Source organism: Anas acuta, chromosome 3, assembly GCF_963932015.1.
Source record: "Anas acuta chromosome 3, bAnaAcu1.1, whole genome shotgun sequence".
Taxonomy (NCBI): Eukaryota; Metazoa; Chordata; class Aves; order Anseriformes; family Anatidae; genus Anas; species Anas acuta.
In genome coordinates this window covers 71106137-71132665 of record NC_088981.1, presented here as the reverse complement: position 1 = coordinate 71132665, position 26529 = coordinate 71106137, and the positions used below count along the sequence as shown (strand labels likewise).

The 26529-nt window shown below is 41.6% G+C and overlaps 2 protein-coding genes across 18 annotated transcripts in view; one reads left to right on the top strand and one right to left on the bottom strand.

Annotated features, from left to right (window-relative positions):
- ARMC2 (armadillo repeat containing 2) overlaps nt 1-15199 on the top strand; it is a 65977-nt gene extending 50778 nt beyond the window's left edge. For 7 of the 8 annotated variants that reach the window (XM_068677747.1, XM_068677746.1, XM_068677745.1 and 4 more), the window contains 6 exons: nt 4412-4733; nt 6161-6283; nt 7921-8034; nt 9456-9588; nt 11885-12042; nt 14825-15199. In XM_068677747.1, the coding sequence (XP_068533848.1) occupies nt 4412-4733; nt 6161-6283; nt 7921-8034; nt 9456-9588; nt 11885-12042; nt 14825-14982 (1008 nt within the window). In that variant the 3' untranslated portion in view covers nt 14983-15199. Of the gene's footprint in view, nt 1-4411; nt 4734-6160; nt 6284-7920; nt 8035-9455; nt 9589-10780; nt 10960-11884; nt 12043-14824 lie in introns of those variants that run through there. The other variant, XM_068677748.1, reaches the window with a different exon arrangement.
- Nucleotides 15200-18463: 3264 nt separating this feature from the next.
- SESN1 (sestrin 1) overlaps nt 18464-26529 on the bottom strand; it is a 70493-nt gene continuing 62427 nt past the window's right edge. For 8 of the 10 annotated variants that reach the window (XM_068677755.1, XM_068677752.1, XM_068677756.1 and 5 more), the window contains 8 exons: nt 25505-25687; nt 24063-24293; nt 22628-22775; nt 21745-21857; nt 21308-21498; nt 20847-20991; nt 20025-20078; nt 18464-19591 (listed from right to left, as the gene is read on the bottom strand). In XM_068677755.1, the coding sequence (XP_068533856.1) occupies nt 19505-19591; nt 20025-20078; nt 20847-20991; nt 21308-21498; nt 21745-21857; nt 22628-22775; nt 24063-24293; nt 25505-25687 (1152 nt within the window). In that variant the 3' untranslated portion in view covers nt 18464-19504. The remainder of the gene's footprint in view (nt 19592-20024; nt 20079-20846; nt 20992-21307; nt 21499-21744; nt 21858-22627; nt 22776-24062; nt 24294-25504; nt 25688-26529) is intronic. The other 2 variants (XM_068677751.1, XM_068677761.1) reach the window with 1 other exon arrangement.

Below are 26529 nucleotides of genomic sequence, written 5' to 3'. Positions count from 1 at the left end.
CTGAAAGAAAAGGAAAAATGGGTAAGAAGAGTGCAAAATATGTGTTTTGAATGGTAAGGAATGTAGAGCTCAAGGTTAGTAGTCAACCAGTCTTCATTGGCATATATCGTATAGAAGCATGTTGTTTTGGTGTACCAGAGGGTGCAAAAGAGTTGTAATAATACTCTCATCAATAATAAGAGTGTAAGTAATTATCAGATAGGTAAACATTAGAATATTGCATTATAAGATGGCATTACTGCTTAGTGTGATAGACACTTACTAAAATATTTTGCCATATTTTGGTATTCATTCTCTACAAAAGATGCTCAAAGCTTTCAAGCTTTGAAAAGAACTACAAAAATTATTATTTAAAAAAAAAAAAAAAAGAAAACACAACACCCCATGACTAAACAAATCAATTTATCAGTGACAAAGGTCAGATCATTAGCAAGCTGACTATTGGTAGAATTGCAAAGGAAGACATTTCTGTTTGGAGACCATCCTTCAAATCTAGAGAAAAAGATACTAAGAAATAGTGGCTGAGGCTGTACAAATTCAAACTAGTAATAAGTAAGGTTGTAACCAGGTAGATCACTAATCATTAGAGCAATACTATGGGGAATATAGTTTTGAACTTTTTCAGTTTGTGCTTTCTGAAATGTTTTTCAGTAGAGAGTATGTACTGCCTTTCATCAAATGTTGTTTGCTTGACAAAGTGCTTGCTTTTCTTTGTTACCTTTCCCAGATCTCCAGGTGTCTACAAACAAACCTAAGGGCATGACTTCATCATTACTAACATTCGTTAAGTGAACCCTATCCTGAAAAGTTTACGTAAACCGATTCTGGGGTGTAGAAACTATTGGGTAGGGTCCTGTGGCATGTGATACAGACAAATCTGTATTTCTGGGCAAGTAGCTCTGGGTGCCTGTGTTTGAGCAGGCAGGGACAAGGTGACCTCCAGAGGTCCCTTCCAACTTTAGCAATTCTGTGACATATAACTACGTTCTTCTAGTCTGTCTTCAGACTATCAGACCCTGCAAAGAAAGCCTCAGTTTTTCTGTCCGAGGGTACCTAAAAAAGCAGAAAGACAAACTTGTAAATGGATTTGAATGAGCCCTAGAAACAGCTTATACTGCTTGGCAGGTGGCAAAATTTTGCCTACTGCTACTGATTGCGTGTACCATGAAAAAGCATATTTCATTTACAGCTGGAGATAGGGAGCTGCTGGCATCTTGATTTTTTTGTTTAATACTACCCTTCCCCTTCTGATGGGTCCAGACAGACTAACAACAGGTATTTGGCCACTGTGTACAAACTCTGGAAAACTTCCCTCCTTTGTTTGTCTTGTTTTAATTGGAAATCACTGACCTAATTGGCTGTCCTTTCTTACTGATAAGGAAACCTGAACTGTTTGTAGCTCTGTTCATCATGATTTACATGGAAAGACAGATACGTTTTAATTGCAAAGATCAACTGCTGTCAACTTCTGTGACTCAGCGAGTACACTGAGTACCTTTGCTACTAGCACAGTGCAAGGAATAGGTTTTTAGAGTTAGAGAATCAAAGAAATCTTTTATACCAGCAATAAAATGTACGTGGCTCCAGTTGTCTGAAAATTAAGACTTAGATGTTGATGAGGTATGCGATGCATTTACCCCTTTAAATAGGAAAATATTGAAGGATCTTGATAGATTGGAAGAAAAGAAAAAAATAATGTCTCCTTCTGGAGCTTTTCTTGACATGTTTCTTCAAAGTTAGCTTTACAAGTGAAATTGTGTGGTTTCATGTATACTCTTCCCATTAGGTATGGGTGCACTCTGGACAGTGTGTCTCACATGAATGCCTCTGCATAAAAAGATGAAATAAGCAAACATAATTCCTATCTATGGTCTCATTTGCTTTTAGTGCCATGCATATTAAAACCTACATATCATATAAATGAAACTAATAAATGACTCGTGTATGATTTTTCTGCAGATGTCAAAGAGGGTCTGAAACTCCATATACAGAAAATACTCCAAACACTTGTCCTTGTACACGTTTAGTCTTGCTAGCAGTTTCAAAACACCATCCATCTTTGCATGCATTCCTTTACCCAGCGATTCCAAGCTGGTGTTTGTTACTCTTGCAGTGCTTACAGCAAGAGCATTTGGGGAAAAAAAAAAAAAAAAAGCCCCAAATAATCTGAACCTTAAAGGATTACATGACATGCTTTCTCTTTGACTCTGCTAGCTGAATTATCGCCGGAAGATAAGGAAACTTTGGTAATATGCTCTTAAAACCGGATGTGCTTGGCTAGAAAGAAGCTGTATTTGAGAAGTTTGTTTTGCTGGCTTGGAGGTGGAAAGCACAGCTGAGATCACACTTCTCAAAATATCAGTTGATTGCTGTACTGTACCTGTTTGTCTCCTTGCTGATTGGGTAGAGCAGTTGCTGGGCTGATACTGGTTTGACCAAAATTAGCAAGTCAATATAAACGAGTCAAACGAGCCTGCCTGCTTTTTTTTCAGTTCTCCCTTCTGATTCATCAGTTGTTTGTTTCAAATTCTTACAGCCTGTGTGAATTGGGGATTGTGCCAGCAAAGGTGAAAGCTCTTAGTGGTTAGTCAGTGAGAATGTTCAGAAAAAAAACTTTTGTCTCAATGACATTTAGATGCTAGCAAAAATATGATGCCTTGTTTAAATAAAAAGGTGGAAACGGGTCCCACAGAGCAATTGTATTAAATATAGAGAGGAGAGAACCTGTTCCTCCCTTAGGAAACAGCTTCTCAAATTCAGGAAGAGCATTCATCTTCTTGACCTTAAGTGGATGTTAGTGCCAATGTCTTGTGGCAAAGACTTCGACCTGAAACTTATGAGGATATATATGAAAAAAGGATTCACTGCTTACATGTCTTTATTCATTCGTTATCACTGTGTATGCTTCAAGTTGGATGGTGTCTGGTTAACTTATATTATCAATACCATGGAGGATTAAAATATCTGTGACTAGAACGATTGCTATTGAACAAAAACACCAAAATGCTGTGTTAATGCAAGTACAGCAGTCTAGCAGCTAAGAGTAGATGAACTTTTTGAAAATAAGCAGCTTTAGATACAAGAGACAAAAGAACATATTTTAATTAGTTTGCACTTGGATTGGTTCTGACTTTCAGGATGTTTTTTTCTTCTCCCATACAGGTGAATAAGAAAAAGGTGGTAGTGGTGGAGAATGCCATTGAATTAAGATCCACTAAGCTTGGCAAAAAATAGCTGAGCTCTGTCTGTCAGAAACAAAGTAAATGGAGATGTAATTCAATATCCCACTGAAGGGCAGGGATAGGACGTGCTGTAAGAGAGCAATTTGGTTAAATCATGAGATGTTGAGATACTATATAAAACCAGAAAGTAGGTCTCATTTACCAATGATAAGAGTAAGAGGGTAGCAAGAATATTTAAAATCAAAATCAGGAAAAAAATCACAGTGGGAGGCAACTAGAAGGGGACATAAAAAGAAACAAAAACTTTCTCGTTGTCTTCTTGCAATTAACTATAGAAAGTAATTGCTGCAGTGTTTGGAAGATAAGATGAGAACTACTGACATGACACTGTGAATAATGAAATGTGGAAATGTCTTTTCTTGTTTCTTTTTTTTTTTTTTTTGAAAGGGCTAAGTATGCTCAAATGATTAATCTCTATTCCAGGCTGAATTTATTTAAGTGGTATGTAGTATATTTAAGTGTCTTCAGACCAGCTAAGCCTGATGAAATTTACCCCGTGGTGCTTACAGAGGTCAGAAAGGGGTGGGTAATGTCTCTGGAATTCCTGAGAAGTTACGCAGGATGGCAAGGTTGTAGGGCACCTCTCTGGAAAAGGAGAAGGAGGGGGAACTGGGGAACAACAGATGAGTCAAATTTCTGGTAAAAATCTTGAACAAACAATTCAGCAATCTATAAGCAATCATAGTTAACAAGGAAATGACCTGGATTTAACAGTAACAAAGCAAGGTGAAGTAGTTTAACCTCTACGATAAGTAACAGGCCTAGAGAAGGTGGCAGTCTTTGGCCATACAGCTGACATTTGCATACTTGTAAGTTTAGTAAGGTCTGGCTCATATGATTATTCTGGTATATAAAGTGATATTTTAAGATGTTTTAAAATTAGTGTGGGCTTGATAAAAATGGATTACCTATACTAAACATATACCATGAGTAATTAGTAGCCCCAGTGCTGTACTAGATCTGTCAGATGTTTTGAATTTCTTCTGTAAACTGGGTTAGGAGAAATAGTAGCATATGAAATTGTTTCTAGTTGCTATATTTGGCATTATTTCAGTTATTCTGGACCTGTTATTAACCAAATTGTGGAACAGATTAAGTATTATCTTCTTTATAAGTAGTTAATAGCTTCTGATGTTTTCAAGTAATATGGTTTCCTTATTTTATTGCAGGATTTGGTTATCCGTATCATCTTCATTCTTGGTAATTTAACAGCAGAGAATAACCAGGCCCGTGAGCAATTCTTTAAAGAAAAAGGAAGTCTTAACACCTTGATATCATTATTTCAAACCTACCACGAACTTGATTTGAATGCAGAGAGATGGTGCCATATAAGAGGAAGGGAAGAAGAAAAACAAACAAAACATCCTTCAGAAGCAGAAGATGTTCTGATAAAACTGATAAGAGTGCTGGCCAATCTCTCCATTCACCCCAGTGTAGGAGCAGCTTTGGCAGCTGCCCATCGTGTTGTAGAATTGCTTGTTACAGTACTAGGTAATAACATCTATGTTGTGTGTGTTTCCTGTGTTCAATCTGTAGGGAGAGTTTAGGATTTTTCTACTTGAGCTTTATATCTAGATCAAGCCATACTTGAATCAATTCTGTTGCTAAAATAGCAAAGTCAATTTGCTGGTATTCATAAATTGTATTTTGTAAAATGCTGTTTGAGACAGTGGGAGCATTGACTTTTCAGTGTCTGTGGAAAGAGGTTGTAGAAGTGTTTAATTCAGTGGTGAGATTTGCAGGCTTGATCATTAAGGATAAGCAAACTAGAATTTTATTTTAAGTACATCTCACTGAGAGTTCATGTGTAAAAGGACTCATTGTTATATTTTATTTAAGGTTCACAGCTTTATGACTGTTCTTGGATTGACTATTCTTCTTTTTTCCTATTCTCATGGCTTTTAGTAGCCTCCAAAAACTTAATCTCTTTTTGTTTTCATCCTTTTTGGGATTTCCAACCTTAATCGCTTTCAAGGGAAGATGGTCCCTTCACCTCTAAACCGAGTTTTAGAACTGCATTTTCTTTACCACTTAACAATCCTTTTGGAAATCTAAACGTAGGCTAGGATGAGGCAGACCATTCTCCCAGTAACAGAGGTTAGCAGTGATGAGATAAATTTCAAAGAACTCAGTATACTTGAGTGGGTGACATTAAATATTACATAAAGACAATCAGGCAGTTTATGTGCTACTTTACCAGTCTTACCTACCAGCCATGCAGGATTAGACAAAGGCAGACTCACAAGTTCATCCATTCTTTCTTAAACCCTGTGGGAGCTTTTAGGGTTGGAACTATCTTAATCCTTGTGTAAGCACTCAAAGCTTCTCTCTGGCCTGCTCCCCTTTGGCTGAGCACCATATTAGTTTACAAGAAAACTTTCTTTCCTTTACACTTGGTTTCTGAGGGCAGAAACCTCAGAAAATCAATAAATGCAACTTTCAGCTTTGCTAGTATAAGAGGAAATTTTATATTGGTAATGTTGTCAGGAACTCTGAGAGAATGTTTCAGATATTATTAAAGAACACTATTTTTTCAGCGTCTTCTAGTAGCTGACATCTCAGTGTAACAGTCTTCAGTATTTCTTTGTGTCAGCAGTCTGATAACTATCATACAGGTTTCTGCATGCAAATTCTCCTCAGTCCCATCTTAAAACAGTAAATAGGATCTGTAAAATCTTTTAACTAGATTTTACACAATGTTACATTAGTCACAATGATTTCTGTTGATGAAGAGTCAGAAAGCATGATTTTGTATTGCCATTCTGCATCAGCTGTTCCTGCTAGCCTCTGCCATTTTAATGAAAAATAAGTTTTCTCTCATAGTGTCTTGTTAACTATGATTCAGTTTGCTTCTGAACTGTAATATACTTTTAAGTTACTCATGTGGGTATATATACATATGCTTTTTTTTATATCAGAATATAAGTCAATTGACGTCTGTGAGGAGTTGGTCATCAATGCTGCAACAACAATCAACAACTTATCCTTCTACAAAGTGAAGGGTTCTGCTGTTCAAGACAAGAAGCTGCACATTGCTGAAAGTAAGGACTTTTAAACTAGTACCTTCTGAAAGTGGAAGTTATGCATGCTAGATTTTGATACCACAGAAAATCAAGACACTGACAGTGTTCTGTGGCATTATGTTGCAGGATTATGAAGGTCATAGGGCTGAATTACTTCCATAGTGATTTCTGATTCCTTTGGAACATAACTATATGACTTCTGTGAAAATATTTAGGTTGTTGACAAACCCCATTTTCTCCCCAAATGAATTGGCCATGTTGTTTTCTGTGTAGCGGTTTTTGCTAGACTTTTTCAAAATTCATATGCCTGAACCAAAATAATCATATGGCTTTTTACTTCTAATCAGAGCATGGTAAGAAGTTTTTTTTTCCTTGTTACCTCCTAGACTTGCAAAATTTTGAGTCTGCAGTTGTTTTGTGTCTGGATTATGAATCTGTTGCCATTATAGGAGTTGTCCATGACATCAGAGGAGAGAGAATCACACAGCAGTCATATTTCAGTGGTGTGTAGGAACTGCATCTAAGTTCTGGGACTCATTGTGTTAAACTTACACAAAAGGCTACTGTTATACAACAAGCCTCTATCTTGCAAATCTCCCATTTTTATTGCTGGTGTGTGGAACCAGTCCCATCACCTTTCCTCTGTCTGAAATGAGCAGAGATGAAACCTTTAGATATAGAAGACCAGCATGCTTCCTTCAGGAGACATTTTGAGAATATTTGCTGTCTGATACAAGTGGGTGGATCCCAAAGACAAAAAACGGTCATTTCTGTTGTCTCTTTGAGACAAGTTCAAGGCATGTTCAGTATTGCAACATTCAAAGAAGGAAGTAATGAGGATGAAGCCAACCTCTTTTCTCTTTTTGTTTCTCTTACTTCTCTGTGGTGGAAGGGTTAAGGGTTCACTGATTTTCGTCCTTCATATGGTGCGCTGATTTCAGTGATTCACTTCTTCCTCACAGAAGACTGCTGAATGTAAAATGTAAAATTGCTTCTTGTTACGGTACGTTGCTGCTTGTTTGTGATGGTAGCTCTTCCTAGGAAATGCAGAAGGTCTCATTCTGTCTGCTGAAGGTGCATGCTAACCATATGTGAAACTGCTAAGCAGGAAACCACCAAGCAAGTAAGCGCTTCAGACCAGGGGCAATATTAAGTAGCTGTTCAGAGAAAATGTATTTGCTTGTTGTAGCAGCACTAAAAGAAAATAGAGCTAATGTCAGAAAATAATTTTAGTTTAAAGAGACGTCCCACCATAAGACCATCTGTTCAGGATCTAAATCAATTCTCTTAGATATTACAACATTTTTTTTGTTCTGTCTTCCTGGATTTTCACATAAGCCCACTCAAAACTGTATAGCAAAACTGGCTCCCATTATTGCAACTGTGCTTAGGCCATCTTCATAACTCCTCATCTGTTCCTTTGCATTTAGCCCCATATTGGAGCTCTTTGTCTCATCTTCAAAGCCCTACACAATTTAGTGCTTGTTCTACCATCTGCTCGTGCCCTTCACTGCAACCAGACAGTTAGATAAATGTTCCCATGCATTATATTTATTGCTGTTGCTGTTTGCATTCTGATATCTACTGATAAAAAGCCAAGCACGTTTGTGATATACAAGTAATTGTTTTTATTTCATTTCTCTGCAAACCAATAGTGCTTTTAAAGCTGTTAATGAGCAACAGTATGGATGGAGTTGTGGAGGCTGTCAGAGTCTTTGGCAATCTTTCCCAGTATCATGAGATCTGTGACTTCATCGTACAGAAAAAGAGTGAGTTTTGCATTTGTAGGAGTCCTGTTTTTAAATGTCTGTAGTTCTAAAAAAGCAGAATTCCTAATAAGCTGTCTGAGTTAAAGGGTAGAAGCAATCTTAGCTGATATTTTGCAAATTATGCCAATCTTAGAATCCAACAGTAGTCATTATAAACACCACTTTATTTCAGTTTCATTGAAATGGAAATATTGGAGTAGGAAAAACATGCCATGGTGTACCTTCACTAAGGTAAACACTACCAAAAAAAAAAATAATAATAATAATAAAAACAAACACTGTTTTTCCTGAAGACTATAGTTTTGAATTTCCCTTCACTCCTTCATTTCCTCAAGTCCTACAGGTTTGTAGTGATTGGATTTAAAATGAAAATCTAAGTCAATTCCCATGTAGGTTCATTAGCACAAATTTTTGATTCTGATATTTGACAGCTTATTAGTGCTTTGTGATACGCCTCAACAAAGAGACCTCCTGTTTGCCTCTGGGTGAAGCAGGATACAAGTCTTCTCAAGTCCTTTTGCTTTTGTTGCTTGAAGAGCTTTGGGAAAAATGGCTACTCCTTGCTACCCAGAGAAGGTGTGTCTTAAGTTTAATTAAACACCACTTCACTGCTAATTTTTTTTCTGTCTGCCTGTCAGCGCTAAAAGCGAGGTGATATGCCACAACATACAACCTCTTCTTTCAACGGTGAACACATCAAGGCTTGTTGGAGGGAGAAGGGATCTGCAAAGGAAGAAGTGATACCTAGTAGTCACTTGCTAATGAGCTGTCTCAGCCAAAGGACTGAATTTTCCACCTTGGAGAGACTGTTGCCAGTGTGCTGAGCACAGGGGGAGCTGGGAGGCTGCCTCCCCACTAGGCAGGACCGACTCCCTTGCTGGGGTTGCCCTCCACTGCCTCCTGAGTTCAGAGTCAGCAAGCACTGCGAGATGCTGCATGCCCAGCATCTGCTTCTTGCCTGTTCCCTGCAGGAGCCCCAGGCTGCAGCAGTCCCAGCTGGACTTGGTGCAGTCTAAGGCAACCCTGCCTCTCAAGGAGGTAAGAACTTCCCTCTGTGAGTGCCAAATGCCTAATCTTAGCAGTTTATGCTGACTCTGTAATTGAAAGGAGGGTGATACTTTTCAGAAGTAACCCTGTAATCCAGTTCGGTCAATTTAAGCTCTTCTGATTGGATTTTCACATTACTTTGATGCAGAATTTTGTAGGTGTTGTGTTGAAGAAACTGGTGTTCAGCGTGATGTAGTAATGGCTATTACTCTGTCTCGTAAGACTAATCTAGAAACATCACACAGTTTACATTTTGGGATAGGGTATCCCTGTATTTGACTGCTTTCTGAGTGTACATATTTAATAAGTGTGTTATAATGGCACTTGCGTGCTAAGTCCAACTTCTCCTTCTCGTTTCCTTCTTCACAATCCAGTATACAAGTTCGTGATTGCCTTACTTGATGCCAAGAATCAAGATGTCTGTTTCTCTGCCTGTGGAGTTCTGCTCAATCTCACAGTGGATAAGGACAAACGAGCTCTTCTGATGGAAGAAGGAGGAATTGGGAAGTAAGTTCCTGATTATGTTTTCAAAGGCCACATTCCAGTAGTTTGGCCAAAGAGTTTCAATCAGATTCTTTTTCACTGGAGCCAATAACTTACAAGGATTCCTCCTTAATAAATATCCAGGATCTAATAGTCTTCAAGAAAGAGCCTTTCATATTCTTCCATATGTGTGGGTGGGTTGGTTTTTTTTTGTTTGTTTGCTTTTAATTTTTGCAAAAGCCTTAAAGTGGTTTAGCCTGCTGCAGTGCCAAGAATTGTAGAATAATCTCCCAAAGACCCTCCTGATATATACAGGTGAGAGTACAACACGATAACTGAAGCATGAATGTCTTTGCAGTAGCTGCTTATGCCTGACTTAACTGGATCCTACGTGGTTTAAATGTACAAATAATGGACACCTTTAATGTGTATCTGTTTTAGCAGTGAAGGAACTAGGACACCCCACACGGTCTCTTAAAATTGTGGTAACATCTTAGTACTTCAGGAAGAACAATCTGATCTACCCGTGCTTGATACAAAAAAAGCTCCTGTCTTCTCTCTCTGAGAGCTCAACTTTAAGGCACTTTTATTGTAAGTGGTATTAGATCTTGACAAACCACTGTGGATGCAACACTTGTGGCTTTGATGTGCAGATAATAGCGGATCCAGCTTAATTGGAGCAACATGAAAGATCTTGTTCTTACGCTTGTAAAGCAGTTGATACAACCCACATTTATGTAACAATATGCCAAACTTTGAAATGCTTTCCTGCTCATATATCATATAATTACTTATTTTATACAGCGTAAACAAGACTTTTTGTCTGCTTATCTTCCCTTCCCATGTTCTGGTTAACTTTGAAAATTTAAAAGGTGAAAAACAGACATAAAAATAAAATTCAGACTAATTGAAGAATAAACGTGAGAAATATGAGAAATGTCTACCATGTAGAATCATATATAGTATGAAATTGTCTATACTATGCCTCAAAATTTGTGAAGCAGGAAGGAAAAGCTAACAATATGAAATGAATCCAAAGAATATGCAAGTGATTACAGTCAGGGTGACCTTAAAAAAAAAAAAAGGGCAGCTCTGTGGATTTTTGGAAATGAGGTTACTCTACCAATATATAGTGGTTCTAATAAAACAAGGAATTAGTCTCATCAGAGAGATAAACTTCAAAAAATAAAAGCAAGATCCTTTGTTTTTTCATCAGATGCGTGCCAGTCTTCTGCAGAAAGTGCTCTCAGAGAGGGAAGAAAAAAGCAAACTTTCTTTTGGTTGCCTTCCAGTTACTGGTGTTTCCAGCCACACCTGAATGTGATAGCTCTCCTGTGGTTCCTTTGCTAATCACCAGGCTGTAACTCTCACGATGAAGCCAGGAAGTGAGGGAAGGTGGGCACCATAGTGTCGAGGAAGAGAACAGCAGCGAAGGATTGCTATTAGAGAGATCACTAGGGACAGCAGGTGAAAAATAGTGTTTACTTCTGCTGCCCCAGGACGTGTGAACAATGCTGTTTGGTAATGAGAACTGTGGCTAGGTACTGTATGTAAACTGGTACACGCAGAAAAGTTATAGCTTAATTTCAGAGTCCTGCTTATGATCTAGCTTGCGTTTGATATCTGCAAAGAGGTGAGACTGGGAGAAAGGCCAAGAACCTAATGGTGCTTAATAAAACCAGCAGTTCTGAGAGGAGTCCGCTGGGAATGCAGGCTGAGCAAATACAAGAAGGGATGAAATCTGCAAAATAGTCAGACTCCACTGAACCTAAGAGGTAATTCTGTGAGTCATAGAAATAGCAAATTATTTTGGATAAGTCTTCTGCTGAAAGTTTTCTGGTTAGATCTTCTGATGTGTAATAAGCTGGAAGCTCTGACTGAAGCTTTTTCTGCATTCATATCATCTTTCCCAGGTGAATTTTTGGTGCCTGATAAGGTCTGCTTGCATTGCAATCTCTGCTGTGATAGCTACAGCTTTGGGACAGTCACAGATGGCCAAGAAATTTGTTGGAATTCAGCATCTTTGAATTGGTTGCATTTGTGACATATACGTGAATGAAATTGGTCAGTTGGGTTAAAAAGTTACTGGAGATGGACAGATGCAGACAGGCATACGTACATAGATGTGAGCAAAAGGCACATTTGCATCCTTAGGGAACTAGACTAAGTGAAAAAGAAGAGAATAACATCTTAAGTTTATTAATGTAGAATTTTCTTGCAACCTTTCATGGAATCTACGCATTTCTAGACGGCCTGGATTTTGAAGGGCTCAGGAGAAAACTGCACGGAGCAAAGCACTGTTTGTGTTTGATACTGACAGGTTAGTCGACTGTTTACGAGACTTTGGGCCAGCGGACTGGCAGCTGGCTTGTCTGATCTGCAAAACCCTGTGGAACTACAGTGAAAACATCACAAGTGCGGCGTCATGCTTTGGGGAAGATACTGACACACTGCTGGTGCTGCTCACGTCGCTCTTGGGTGAGATTCACAATGCTGGTCTCTTTAATAACAGAAATAGAAGGGGCAAAATCAGCCTAGATAATAGGCTGATAATAAAATATTATTTAATTAATAATAGAAATAGAAGGGGCAGCATTGTTTGGGTGGGAAGTCTGTCTGTGGGGCATAAGTGGTTGGCCCATACAGAATATCCAGCAACACAGTGGTTTATTGTCATGTAGCACGTTTAAAATGTAAATGAAATTGGAGCAGACCTTAACTAATTTTGATTTGGTTTTAAGGGGAAATTTAATAAAGATTAATGCTTGCTGCAAAGAAGACTACATGTTAGTCATACCCAGATACAACTGAGATCCCTGTGGTCTATTTTGTTTTAGACAATCAGAAAACTGGGTGGGTTTTGTGAGGATTTTTTTCTGGTCACAGAAATTCTTTAATTCTACTTCATAAGTCATTGCTTTCATTATATCCCTTGTCGTAATGATAGTTATAGCATACCTTAATATGAGAAGTAATCCCATTTATTTATCCGAAAATGCTCAGTATTTCAAGATCACGAGTGCACTTTTTAATATTCTGCAACATAACTGCAAACTTTACAGCCACAATCATACTTGAATTTTCTGGCATGCAGCAATGAATATGTATCTTTGTTTTGGATAATTCTTAATTGTTTTTTTTTTTGCCCCTCTGCATTTAACACTGCTTATTCCAGCAATTAAATTGACTGCAGAGCCCAGGCTGTGAAGTAATTGGAACTCTCGTTAACGAGTACAGCTTTCATGAATTGGCCATTCGTGTACAATCACAGTTCCAGTTCCAGCATGCAATGACAATTAATCAAAAATAGGTCAGAAGTAAATCAGAAGGCTTGTCTTCCTTCAAACTGTAGTCACAGGAGGAGCTTCAGAACAAAAAAAAAGCTCACGTTACTCATTGGATCTGGTTCCTCTGTGTGTTAAGAGCCAACAAATTCCTAGTAATAGCAGCTGGTTAATATTGTCCCACATCTTCATCCTCCCATTGTATCCAGCAGCAGCCTTGACCTGCCATTGCTCTGCTTCTATGGTTCAGGAAGCAGGAGGCAACTTCTGACGGTCAGACTGTCCTCCAGCTTCCTGAGGGCGTGCCGATGGAGCACGGCACAGCAGACACCTCAGTCCACCTGCTGTGTGTGGCCTCCTCCCCTCTATTTTTCTTTCCTGTACCTGGAACAAGGTGACAACAGATATGCAGGAACCAAAGGGGAGTGGAGTAGCCTTGTGTCACTTCAGAGAAGGTTCCCCTGTGACAGAAGTCAAGCAGGGGAAGGGGTTGCTCAGAAAGGCTGAGGAGATGCCATCCTTGGAGGTGCTCAAAACCCAACATACCTGCACCTGAGCAGCCTCGTCTGAGCTGGCTCTGTGGTGGGCATGGCCTGACCCAGATGTCCCCTGGAGCTCCCATCCAAACTAAATTATCCCGTGGTTCACCTGAATGTAGATCTGATGTCTAAAGCTGGGTTTTACCTCTGATTACAAAGTTTCCTCCTGCAGAGATGTGGCATTTCCATTCTTGAATGTTTGTTTTCTTTATTTATTTTTATTTTTTTTTACATAAAGCCTCCTAAGAGGCATCTCCCCTCCATGCAGTACCCCCATTTTAGGCTAGCATTTTGTGATTTTGGAAGCTACTTCACCATCAGCATCTCTTTCATTCTGGCAATTTGGAAGCCCTGTAGCAGCTTGGAAATGAAACATCACTTGCTGCTACTGGTAACCTCCTATGAAATGGAGCCATCTCCACGGATGAATACCTCAGCCTCTTCTTTTATGGCTGTTGCAGCTTGCAGCTCGGGCTCCCTGCTCTCCCAGGCACCTTGCCATTCTTTTACACATTAATAGCTGGTGTTTAAGCATTGACTCAGCGTGGGTAATGGAAGTTGCCCTTCAGCTCCCAGCAGGCAGCTCTCTTTAAGAGCTATTGAACAGATTGTGAACCTGGTGCTCTTTCGCAGCCCAGGGCGAAGATAAGTCACGCTGCCCATTAGGAGGGGGATTGCACCTTTGTTTCTGGTCCGTTTAGGGCCTAAGTGCTGTCAAATGTGCTTTCTGTGTGTTAAACTGTGCCATGCTCTTGCAGGAAAACGTTTGTTCAGTGTTATCAGCCGTGTTTGTAGAGCCCTGACTCAGGAGCGTGCTCCTGGTTGCGGACTGATTCCCGTGAGGGTTTGCTTCTTTGCAACATCCAGTGGCAGGCACACTGGAGGGGAAAGAACAAGTGATGATGTCCCTTCATTCCTAACATTTCTTGTCTCTGTTAAGACTCTTGTTTTATTTATGAAGTTTGCGAGGAAGGGAGGGCACCAGTAGTGTATTAACTAATCTGGGTCAAGTGCTTTAAGCATGGCAGTGGACACAGCTTGACTGAGTCTTCACAAACCAGATTGGCGAAGTAATCATGACACAAAAACCACAGTTGGAGTTAGATGAACAGATTTACTAACATTAGCAAAATTTTTATAGGTAATATTAAAACCTATGTAGCTTCCAGGCTGACAGTCACAATAAGTGCTTGGCCTCAGAGACACAATTTAGCTATAGCTTGAGGTGTGAGAATAGTAGAAGCTACAATACACTTCTTACCATTTTCTGACATCCTTTATTTTCAGTCAAAGCCAAGCCCCTTAGACAGGGATGCTCCATTTGTCGTCAGCATGGAGTTGTTTTTAAGTCTTGAACTTGTATGTGCTGTGGTCAGAAAGTACGTAGTTGGGTAAATATTAACTCAGAACTGATGGTGGCATTTTCCTTGATTACAGATGAGGAGCTGGTACAGGATTACAGCCTCGACAGGGATTTAAGGGACTACCACAAACGCTATTGGGAGAGAGAGTTCAAACCTGTGGCAGAAAAACTTCTTGACAGAATTCAAAGCCATCACTCCTTCGTTCCAGCTGTGACCATTACTGCATTTTAATCAGTCGTATTTTTTGTCACATAGATTGTACAGATGTAGATTTCTCATGTACCTGGTCATTGCCATTGGTAAGTATGGTGGGGAGCACAGGAAGTTAATTTTTAGGAAGTTAGTAAAGCCTGGCGTTTATATGCTGGAAACTATCTTCTGAGAAGCTTGTATGAATTTTTTGCATGTGTAATTGCTTTTTACAATACATTTGAGTTAATCAAGCAGCTGTTTGGTGTGATTTGTCGATTAATTCTGTAGTTGCTTGGCAGGCAAGTTGAAACAAAGGGAAGCTTTCACGGTCCAGGTTTTGGGACTGGTGAGGAGAAAGCTTCAGCGAAGGTAATGAAATCTGCAACGTTCCTTTTGTCCCTACAGCCCGCAGAGGAGAACTGCTCAGCTGTTGAGCATGGTTTGGCTCTAGCAACAGCTCTGCTGAACTCAAAATGTTCTCAGTCGTTATCCCTTCTTTTCCCACTTTGAGGGGGGAAGATAAATGGCTTCAATGCCCCATTTGCTTCTTGGCAAAACGAGCGGATGTTGGTTCTTGAGGGTATTAAAGGCAGCACGATGGGTAAGTGCTCCCCTGTGAGGAGAGCGCTGCAGGCATTTGTTCTTGGCGTCTGCATCAAGGCGAGAGGCAGGCAACCACCACGCTGTGCAGTGCGGGGTGGGGAGGCAGTGGAAAAGACCTCGTGGCTACGTCCTGTCAGAAGGTCTAATCAGAACTGAAAAATGCTGAATATCTGCCTGAAACTGGCTTTGTTGCTCGAGTCCCTGAGATGGCAGGAATGCATGCAGTTAGGATCTGTTCAAAGACAATGCGAGTTATTTCAGGGATCCAACTAGCTGAACTGTGAACAATGGCCCGGAGCAGCGTGGTGTGCTCTGTAGCATGGCAAAACTGGGCATCCCGTGCTGGAGAGAGAAGCTGGGGCACCTCTGTCCTCGTTATCAAGTTTGTCCTGTGGAGGCTTCAGGAGGAGGCACGTGCGGGAGTGCTGGGTGGAGCAGAGAGGACAGCAGAGGCCTCAGAGCACTCATGGAGCTTTGCAGGTCCATGTCTTTTCCTGAACAAAACTCGTGGGTAACAATTCTAAACCCCCAAATGCTGAATTTCTGATGTACTCTTACAGCATCTTCCGCCATTTGGTTGTCTTTGTGGCAAACTTCAGTGCAGCTCTCCTGTGACTTCAGGAGCTGTTCCTACTTAGAGTACCCAGCCTCTGCCGCTGTCTTTGTTTCTTTTGTCTTGGTTGAACATGTGCAGATATGCAAAGTTTTGAGCTGAAAATATGAGCTGGAAAGTCAGGGGCTGCTGGAGAGGATTGTTAATTGCTGCTGATGGGGCAGGTGGTTCTGTCATGCTCCCGTAACCAGATGTTCAAAAGAAAACGCTGTGCTTTTTCTTGTTGCTTGTTTGATTGGTTTTCTTTCAAAGTTTGCTGGCGCAGACTGGGTGTGTTCACGCTGCCACTGGGAGCAAGGCCACGCTCACACCGCCTCCTTCCACGCGTTGCCAGGCCTTTTGGGCAGCTTCCCCCACCTCCACCTCTTGGGGTGAGTTTTGAACATGAACACAACTCACACCCATGACACTTGGGTGAGGTGCTGCTGCTGCGCTATGCAGCAGATGAGGGCAGCTCACACCACGTCAGCGACTATGCTGGTGTCGTGGCTTGTTCCTGCCTCACACCTTGGCATCCCACACTGCTGCTGCTCTGTGCAGCGATAGCAATTTGCCACTGTCACTGATTGTTTTCACGTTTTTAAAGATATTGTCGCTGCTCTTAACAGTCTTGCTTGCTCTGCACTACTTAGGACCACAAAAGCGTTGGTACAGGGAAAACCCCAAGCATTTTTCAGCCCCGTGCTCCAAGGTGAGTAGCTCTGTGCGTGGTTACAATCGCAGGTTGTGGTTAGTCCTGTCTGAAAATGTGACGGTGTGAAGTCCTTCACACGCTGCTCTTTACTGCTTCAAAGGGGAGCGAGTGTGTGCATGTCCCAGCATGTGTCTGGCGGTTTGATGCTGGTACCATGCAGTCTGGGCTTTCTGGAAGTTTCCTGCCTACCTCTGAACCAATAAACGGACAGCAGGGCGACCAGATGCTGCAGAAACTCCACTCACAGGTTGGGAAGACACTTTTTTTTGTACGCTGTTAGGCATAAGTTAGTTTTATGATATGCCTTCAGACAGGAAAGTTTTGCTGTTTTTGGAACCTCAGAAATCCTGTATTTTTAGTTAAGAGGAAATAGCAGATGCTTCCTGTTAGTCACAATTTTCGACAGTTTATTAATTTCTCCCCTAGATCATTTTAGATATTTTAGCTTCTTGGATTGTAAGTGTTCTCAGAGCAGGCTGTGGTAACAGAAACCAGTCTGAGCTAGCTTAACTCCACTTGTGGGGTTGGGCAAATCCATTTCTTTCCTGCCTTACACAGTAGGCTCCTACGTTCCGGTTAGCAGGTCAAAGTTTCTACCCCCATTACGGCCAGCTATAGGAGCGTGTCCCAAAAAGTTGGTCACTCAGGCATCAGCCATAATCCTTCTGGATTTCAGTAAGGCCTTTGTCCAGAAGGATGGTATCAAACTGCCCATCGTTGAGCTAAACATGTTCACACCAGGCTGGGCAATGACCTGGCTCATGGGCTTGCAGTAAATGGTTGCAGAGCAACAGCACAAAGCTGTGCCAGGGAGGTTCAGGCTGGACATCAGGGAAATTCCTTCACTGTGAGGGTGGTCAGACACTGGAAGCAGCTTCCTGGAGAGGTGGTTGGTGGCCTGAGGCTGTCAGTGCTCAGGAGGCACTTGGACAACACCCTAGATCGCATGCTGTAACTTCTGGTTAGCCCAAAGGCGGTCAGGCAGTTGGACTTGATCACTGTTGATCCCTTCCAACCGAACTGTTCTAAATCCCCCTCCCACTCCCTGTGCCTCTTGCCATAAATTCCTCAGCCTGACTGCACAGAAGTGAATATCCCTTTTGATGCCAGAGGCCTTTCTGGCAGTTGTCTGTGAAAACTAGCAATCTAATCTGGAACTAAGTTCACTGCTGGACCATTTTAAAATCCATGTTAATCTCCAAGTGATATTTAGAGCCAGCTTTTGAAAATAAGTGGTTGTATAAAAATGCGTTTGATATCTCCAGTCACTTCCCACCCGTTACCTGTGAGGAAACAGAAAACCCTGTGTGGCGGAGCTTACCTGAATAGAGGGTAGAGGGCTGAGGGATGGAATGAGGGAGGAGACTAGGAGGGTATGAGAGAGGTGTTCCTGCTGTAATTTTAGTGAAGAGCTAAATACATTTTTTAAAACTTTATCTCCTACCACTTTAGACTCAATTGAAAAAAATCATGGTTTGTCATTTTAAGTACGTTTGCTCAGTTACTGTTTCAGGCATTTTAAAAGTCTTCAATATAATGGGTGTGTGAACGAGTGAGTCAACCAGCAGGAAGAGAAATGTGAAGTTAAACCACACACAGACACCAAGAGAAAAAGTTGTTACCTTTATTTAAAAAATACCAATAATACTGACAAATTTAAAAAGCGATTCACACTCATACAAAAGTATTCATGTGTTCTCCAAAACCACTGTATATTAAATGTCAGCATTTTTAATCATGTTTTGATTTACTAAAAATAGATCGTATTTAGCCTAGTTATTTAAGCAACTGCAAAAAAATCAGTAAGACCAGCGTTGGGCATGTAATACAGTAGGACTGTTTGGCAGTCTAGAACAACATTCCCACACCTTGTCCTAGCTCCTGAACAGGTATCGATTCCCCCTTGAAAAACAGGACAAGAAGCTACTCGACACTTCGTGTAGTTAGATCTCTAAAAAGCTCGGAGGACCGATGTCCTCTCCTCTCCATAGGAAGACCATTGCACTTTGGAGCTCACCAAATAATGCTGAACAAACGTCCTCTAGCATCTTAAGGCTAAATTATTTGAGAAAATTGACTGCTATCTTTCAAATCATCAGTGTGGACAGAAGAGGTTGAGTTCTGATTAAAAAGCTAAGTAACGAGGCTTTTTTTTTGAAACCACACACAATAAAGGCTCAGACAATAGCAGTGCTCACTTTCACTTTTAGCTTAACTGGAACAGCCTGGGTCTGTTCACTCCACCAGCACAAATAGCAGCATCAACGTTTTCTAAGATTATTCTTGTAGGGAAAGCAAATGTCATCAAGTCCCACTTCTTTTCACGCTCCAACTCCTGTCGTATTTGCCTTAGAAGATCTATATGCCTATCATTTGCTATATTGCCACAAGTTCATAGAGTGTCCCGTGCTGTCTAAAGCCAAAATACCATGATCAGGCAGCACTTCTGCACAACCCTGTCTTTTCAACTGCCAAGCGTTCACTGCCTACTGGCAGCAGCGATATTCCAAACACGGAAATAGCTGAAACTAAAGGAGTTATGGCACAATGGGCGTCTTAATTTATAGCTACCGTTGGTCCTGAGGCTTCATATCTTCCTCTGCCACACTGCAGCTGCACAACATTCCAACGTCGCCAGGCAGCCGGAGGCATCAGGTCATATAGCGAGTAATAGCTCTCAGAGCATAAAGTAGTTCGGCTTGCATCCGAGCTTCTACCAGAAGCAAATTTACATGGACCTTTCGGAAACAGAACAAGTTGAGCGTTAGCAAAGTGCTCGCAGTGACGTGCTTGGGTAAAAGGAAGTCTGTGGGGCTGTGGGTTTCGCATTAGTTTTTGCCTTAGCAGTGGGGGAGCGCCTTGCAGGTTTCAGCTACCCAGCTCGTTAGCTCTATCAGGAAAGCTTGCTGAAGGAGGAAAGATTTAAGGAACGCTCTGGTACCGTAGCACGGCGCAGCAATGGGGCACGGGTATGTTTAAGCAGGGCCAGGGTCATAAGAAGATGTAGGTGACCTTTAGCAGACCAACTGGTTTAGCTGGGAAAAAAACAGACAAGCTTTCAAGCACAGAAGCCCTTCATCAGCAGCAGACTATGTGCAGCTTGGGAACAACTGCTGAAATTGAGCTCAATTCGGTTAATTAATTAGTTGAAGGCAAAAGGGTGGTTGGTACCTGTGGAGCGGAGGGGGTTGTTAGCAAAGGAAGAGGTGATAAGGTCGTTTGCCCCTGTGGGACAGAGAGAGAAACACAGGTAATTATCACCTGAACAACACGGGAGTGGTTAGCTGAGGTGAGGCACGTCAGAAATTGTAACATGCCATAAAACTATCGTCTCTGTTGGGGTAGAGGCTTTCAGTAGCTGCCAGAGGTACGAATTTGAGTGCCCCAGCTCATCTTCTCAATGTCTTTACTGTATTTCTTTGGGGAGGAGATCAGAAACTATGTGGTGGAGAGGGGTGAAAAGCATTCTCTCACTGGCAGCAGGTTGGCTGAGAGTTTGGTTTGGCATGTAGGGGCTGTGTTCGGTTTCACTGATATTATTTCCATGAGGACGGTGAGAGTTGGCTGGTGATTGCATTCAGGAACATGTAAGATCCTTGGATTTTGATGGTTAAGGAGATGCAAGGGCTGGGGCTTTTAAGAAGGGTTTATGTGCTTGAAAGCTTGTAAGTCTAACAAAAAACAAACAAACAAACTATACACAGGGGTTTGTTTCACCCTTAAATCATCCCAGTTATAGTATCCCTGTTATAACTAGGTATCTCTAACCTATTTTCACGAGGAGCTTAGCAAGAAATGGAGCCCTTGATATGAACACTGATTAAGAAAAAAATTTTTCAGTCTGGGCAGTGCTATCCCCCCGAATTAATTTACTGAACACGAGCAGAATCCCAGTCACATCAGCCAAAGCTCGAGTGCCAGCTGGGTAGGTGTGGCGTTAGCGTGCCAAACAGGTCTCCCACCCGTGTCCCTCAGACCACACACGCACTGTACCTTCTCAGAGTGTTCAAACTGCCTCCAGAAGCTATCGTACATTCTTTTTGTGGTCTTTTCGGGAGTGCAAACCACAGTCTTGATATAAACTTTAAAGCTGCGGTCCAACAACTGATTAATTTCACCATAGTCATAATCATCGTATCTGTTCAGAATTGAAAGACAAACACTTTCATTTTCCAGAACCAGATATTTCACTTGCCTTGGTTGTAGGTTCCTTCAAGAAAATAAATTACTGTGCAATTTGTACCACTAGTGGCCCTTCCCCAGACGTATAAATATGTTTAAAATAAAAACAAACATGCATGTTTGCTTAATAAATAGCTCTGCTTTGCTCTGAGGAATAAAAAAACGAAAGAAAAAAGCTATTTTATATAGAATTATGTATAGGAATAAGAATTATGTATAGAATATGTATAAGATAAAAGCTGGTATGTATAAAACACTGTAGCAAAACTGACCTTATTCCAAACATACAATGAATATAGTTCCAGATCGCTCGTCTTAGCATTGAGGTATCCACGTCTTTGTGCATGGCCATTGTGTTGTAAGTCAGATTATAGGCAATGTGAAACTTCTCATCGAGGAGCTGTCCCACATCTGGGTAAAGACGGTTAACCAAGGAATAGCCGTGGTCTTCCCAGGAATAATCCTTAGAAGAAGTAAAAACGCAGAATGGAGCATTTCAGAAAGGAACTTGTGAAGGCCTCGTGCTTTAATGTCATCTCTCTCAGGGCACATCATCCAGTGTGGGGGTTTTGTTCAGCTGGTTTTTGCTCTAAGTCTTGCCATCCATGGGGCAGTAAGTTACAGCACAGCACTTTCTGGGTTTGGTATTTGCCAGACACCAAACAGACCGCACCCCAAGCTTCCTGAGAGCAGCCCCCGTCCTTGTTACCTGAGCTCGGAAGGTGGGCACGTGCATGCCGTGCCTGGAGAAGTCTTTGTAGCCATAGCTGGTATCCTCAAAGTGACGAGACACATCTCTTGTGGGTGCTGATTCTTCATCTTCTGTTAATTGCAAAGAGAATTTCATGCAATTTCAGTAAGAACAAACTGGAAATGTACTAGGGGAACTGTTACAGGAGAATGGGAGCCTGTGCTTTTCTAAATAAACACACAGTTTCACTGGAATACCTGTAATAAATCCTTTGGTACACCTTAGTGTGAATTCAACTATCCTTTTTTTAGAGGCAGTTCCATGAAAAACACTGAGAATCTTTCTGATCTGCAAACATCTTTTTTCCTTTCTTTTGTGTACCAGTCTTCACCCTATCCCCCTGGCCTAGGGGGTACTTTGCTCTGAACTCAGGAGGTCTTTAAAACTGTAAAGGGGAAACTTGGTTTGGAACAGAGAGCTTATTGAAAAAAGACCTCTAAGTCCTCCGTGCCAGCTTTATTTTACAGGAAAACACTAAAGAACCTGCAACAACCCTCAGGTTCAAACAGATTGTTATTTCACAGTCATCTGTAACGTTTTGTAGACTTAAAAAGCTACATCTAAGGACTTATTTTTACAGCACCTCATAAAAGAGGTTTAAAAGTTTCACATTCTGTTGGAAATAAACTTCTACTAAACATGATGTTGGTCAGTAAGTATTAATGTATGTTTGGGGTGCCACAAATCTTGCCACTGCTTTGCTTTTAAGTGATCCTGCAAGAAAACCAGGCACCCCTCATCTTGATCCCTTCAAAGCAAAGGTACTGTTTTTCAGACATCAGATAATACTTATTTCTTAGAGTGCTTTAGAACATATACACACACGCTCCATCTGCGCTACCTGAAGAACACACGAACATGCTTTCCCTCTTCTCTCTCTCAAAACGGGTGGCCATCTCTTCTTGGCTGGCTTCCTCTTCATCTCTGCACTCCTGCAGCTGCTTCATTTTCTCCATGAGAGCCTCAACTTCACAGACGGACTCTGTAGTCTTGAAAAGGAGACACAAACATTTCAGTTCCCTGTGTAACAAGAACTGACAATTACAGGAGAAATCATCAAGCCAGAAAATTTAAATGCAGGCTGTGTCCTTCATTTACATCATTAAATACTGATTTTTCCAAGAAAATGGCTCTTGAAAGAAATCTGTACTGACCTAACAGTTCACATTTAGTCATCATCTTTTCTCAATAAGATCTCTGGTATTTTTAGTATCTTTTAAGACTCACAGCTTTTTGGAACCAGTGGTTGTTACACTAAGATTGAAATAATTTCTTTTATCTAATCTAAATGTTCAACAACTGAAAAAATAGGGGCTGTAACAGAAATTCTGATAGAGGAAGTAACCACAATTTACAACCCAACTGTATTTTTCCCTTTCTCTGCTCGCATATTGAAGAAAACATATCGAAAGGGAAAGGAAGAGTGAATGTAATGCAGATTTAATGAAGCCTCAAAGGACAGCTAGCGCAAGATAATCTTACTTCACAAGAGCTGTTTCAACACCACCACAATATGCTCTTAATTCAGTATCTGGTCCTGTAAAAATCCATCATTACAGAGCAAAATTAAGTTATCTTCAGTTTAAATTATTCTCCCTTTTTTTTTTCTCTGCCTTTTGCAGTCGACTTGCTCCTTGAGAAAACCGGCAAGCTGATCTGACAAGATCTGAATGCCACCCACGCTATTACAGTAGAGGAACCTGCGAGGAACCTACATTGAAAATATCCTGTTGTCACTGCTCTTAAAGCAGCGCTCGGTTCACATCGTGTTTCTCACCAACTGGAAGCAAGTGCAGCTCAGCGAGCACAAGTGCTGCAGGCAGGAAGTACTGTTTTAGACACAGGGTCAGAAAAGTGTGAGCGATCTGTCGTGTGATGCACCACCAACACCTCAGGGCATCAAAGACTAGCATCAAAGGAAGAGCCAAGTTTCCACTGCACACGTGGAATAAAAAGCTTTCCTGGCCACTGCTACTCAGGTCATGTATCACCATCTAGCTGAGGTCAGCAGCAGTCCCTCAGATAGGCAAACAGATAAGAGATCAAAAAAACAGACAAGAGAGATTGTATCTTCGGCTCTTCCTTTGCTAGCTTTCCCCAGTGCCACTTCAGCTCCTCCTAAATACACCTTTTCACCAGGTTAGTCCTCAGCTAGGTTAGGCTCAGCAATCCCACTGAACAAAAAGCTGCTCGCACAGGTATCCTCGGTGTGTTCAGTTTACAAAGAAACTACTTCTGTTGAAGGAGAGTGTTCAGACAGTTCCTGAGATACTCACAGTTGGGCTGGCGTGAATGTCATCCACCCCGTGGTACCCATTTGTCATGTCGCAGATGCAGTAGTTGCTGACGGAAGGTGGCCTGAAGGTGTGACCCCCTTCGCAATCGATCTCCGGGCTGATTCCACAGCCAAAGGTGAAGGAAGCCAGGGAGTGGTAGTGTGTGAGGAGAACCACCGCATGGATCAGCTCCGCCAGGGACCAGCTGTTCTCTTCAGTCTTCAGAAGTTGCTTTAAAAACAATGCAAGACAAAAGCTTTACGTTTAAAAAGGAGTTCGAACGATTTGTGCAATTTATCAACACTTTCGTTTGACAGGTAAAATTAGTTTTCCAAAATCCACAATTGCTTCCTAACTCCCTGCTGCCCTAACTCCCTGCATGCTCGCTGTCCTGTTAGCAGGTCACCTGATGACTTCTCTCCCCTCTCCAGCCCCCCAGCAGCTATCGAGGCAGTTGGGGTTTCTGCTTTGCACCGTATGGTTTGCACTGAAACCAGACTGACTCGTGTCGAAATTTCACGCCTCTGGTGAAGACGCAACCTCAACAGTTGCCTCTTTCTTCGACCGGTCTTTACGGACTTGGAAAACCCTGGCACCTCCTGGCAGATCAGCTGTGCAACAACCTGGCATCAAGGCTGGGCTCCCTGCGCCCGGTCCCCGTGGGTGGAATGCTCTGCGTTTGACAAGAAGCTTCAAACCCCAACTTCCCCTTCAGGCAGGAAAGTGTGGGAGGTTTGGGCCTCCTGGCAAAGCGTGTGTCCTCCCCCACAGCCCAGGGTCCTGCCTCCACTCTCCACCTGGCAGGCAGCGCGGAGGCAGCACCCACTTCCTCCATGCTATGGGTGAAGAAAAGGGCAGAGGAGGGAAAATTACCCCAGTAGCCACGTTTAGGGTGCCCGTACTGTGCGAGCTGCTGTTGCTGCACACCCAAAGTGTTAGTTCTGACTTTTTTTCCCCCCAAATAAAATTATCTTCGATGTAAACACCAGGGGACTCGGAAATGCCTGCAGAGAGATTAGAGTTCTGAAAACCGAGCGTTTGAACCAGTGAATACTGGGCCAAAAAAAAAACATAGTGATCTGCCTTCAGCCTGGCGCCGCCTCAGAAGTGCTCGGGGATTTCTGGTTACTGCCAGCATCCAACTTCAGGAAGCGCACATCTGACCACAGCAGCGCTGCACCAACAGAATTCTGACATGCCAATTCTGAAATAGCGGCCTATCATAAATTAAATCGGGTTGTGGTTTGAGACCAGTAATGATTATGCCAGCTTTATGGGGTTAGCACAAGTGATACATCGTGCACACGGTATCGCAGTGACTGAACACCGAAATGAAAGTGATCTGAAACACAGAACATTTCTCACCCTGTCTGGCTCTTAACCCTGAGACTGCATTTACTGAAAAACAAGGGTACATTCACATCACTCTGTGAAAGACTTACCTCGATATGCTCCTTGGTGATAAGCCAGGGTCGGTGAGCCAACATTTTGTTCAGTTCTCCCAAATTTTGCAGTTTTTGAGGTGCATTTTCCAGCCCATTCAACCATTTAGGGTCTCCACCGACGTGAAGGAAGTCATTCACATGGAGGTTAACAAGGTAAGAGCACTGATGTCTTGCTGCAGCCTAAAAAGGAAAACACGGTTGTGGTACAGAAAACAGTGACAGTAAGTTAGTGCGTTACAACAAATGCCACAAGTCATCATTTCCTCAAAATATTCAAGAGTAAGACTTGCAGTGTTCAAAGGCTGAATTAAAAAAAAAAAAAAAGCCTGTTTTGATTATTGTTCTCCTAACACAAATATTCCTCATCTGTCTATGTTCTAATGATGCTGGCTACAGGAACAACATGCCTACATCCAGGCATAGATTTATTTTACGACCTGTAGCATCCTGCACAGTACTCTCCAGTGTAGAGGAATCAAGACTGCTTCTAGGCAAATCTTTACCAGGTAAAAGAAAGGCAGGTTTCAGAATGCATAGAGCAAGAAGAACTAAGGGCAGCTTTTCAGCAAAGAAGAGATCCGGTGTCATTTATTCAAGCATTAATACTTTTCCCATCAAAATAAGATGGGGTGCAAATCTTCAGTGTAACTTCAGCAGGCCATTGCTGACCACTGCACCAGCAGATAGGAAATTATAAAATCAGCCACTTCTGGCAGAAAACCTGCTCAGAATTCAGAGATTCAGAAGTAGATAATGGGACTACCGAGTTAGAGAGAGGTGCATTTGACAGAGCATGCATACAAAAAGCTGTCTTGAAAACCAGTTTCTGAGATACTAAGGAAACCAGGAATAAACAACTCTTATTTTTATAACAGATTTTTTTTCTCTTCCTTGCATTCCTACCGAAACTATGAACATAAAGTACTGATCTTATGAAACAATTTGTAAAACAGACACAAACAAACCTACTCTGTTTTTCCCCTTAGCTTCTGACGAAATGCCCTGCCAACTAGAAACTGCAA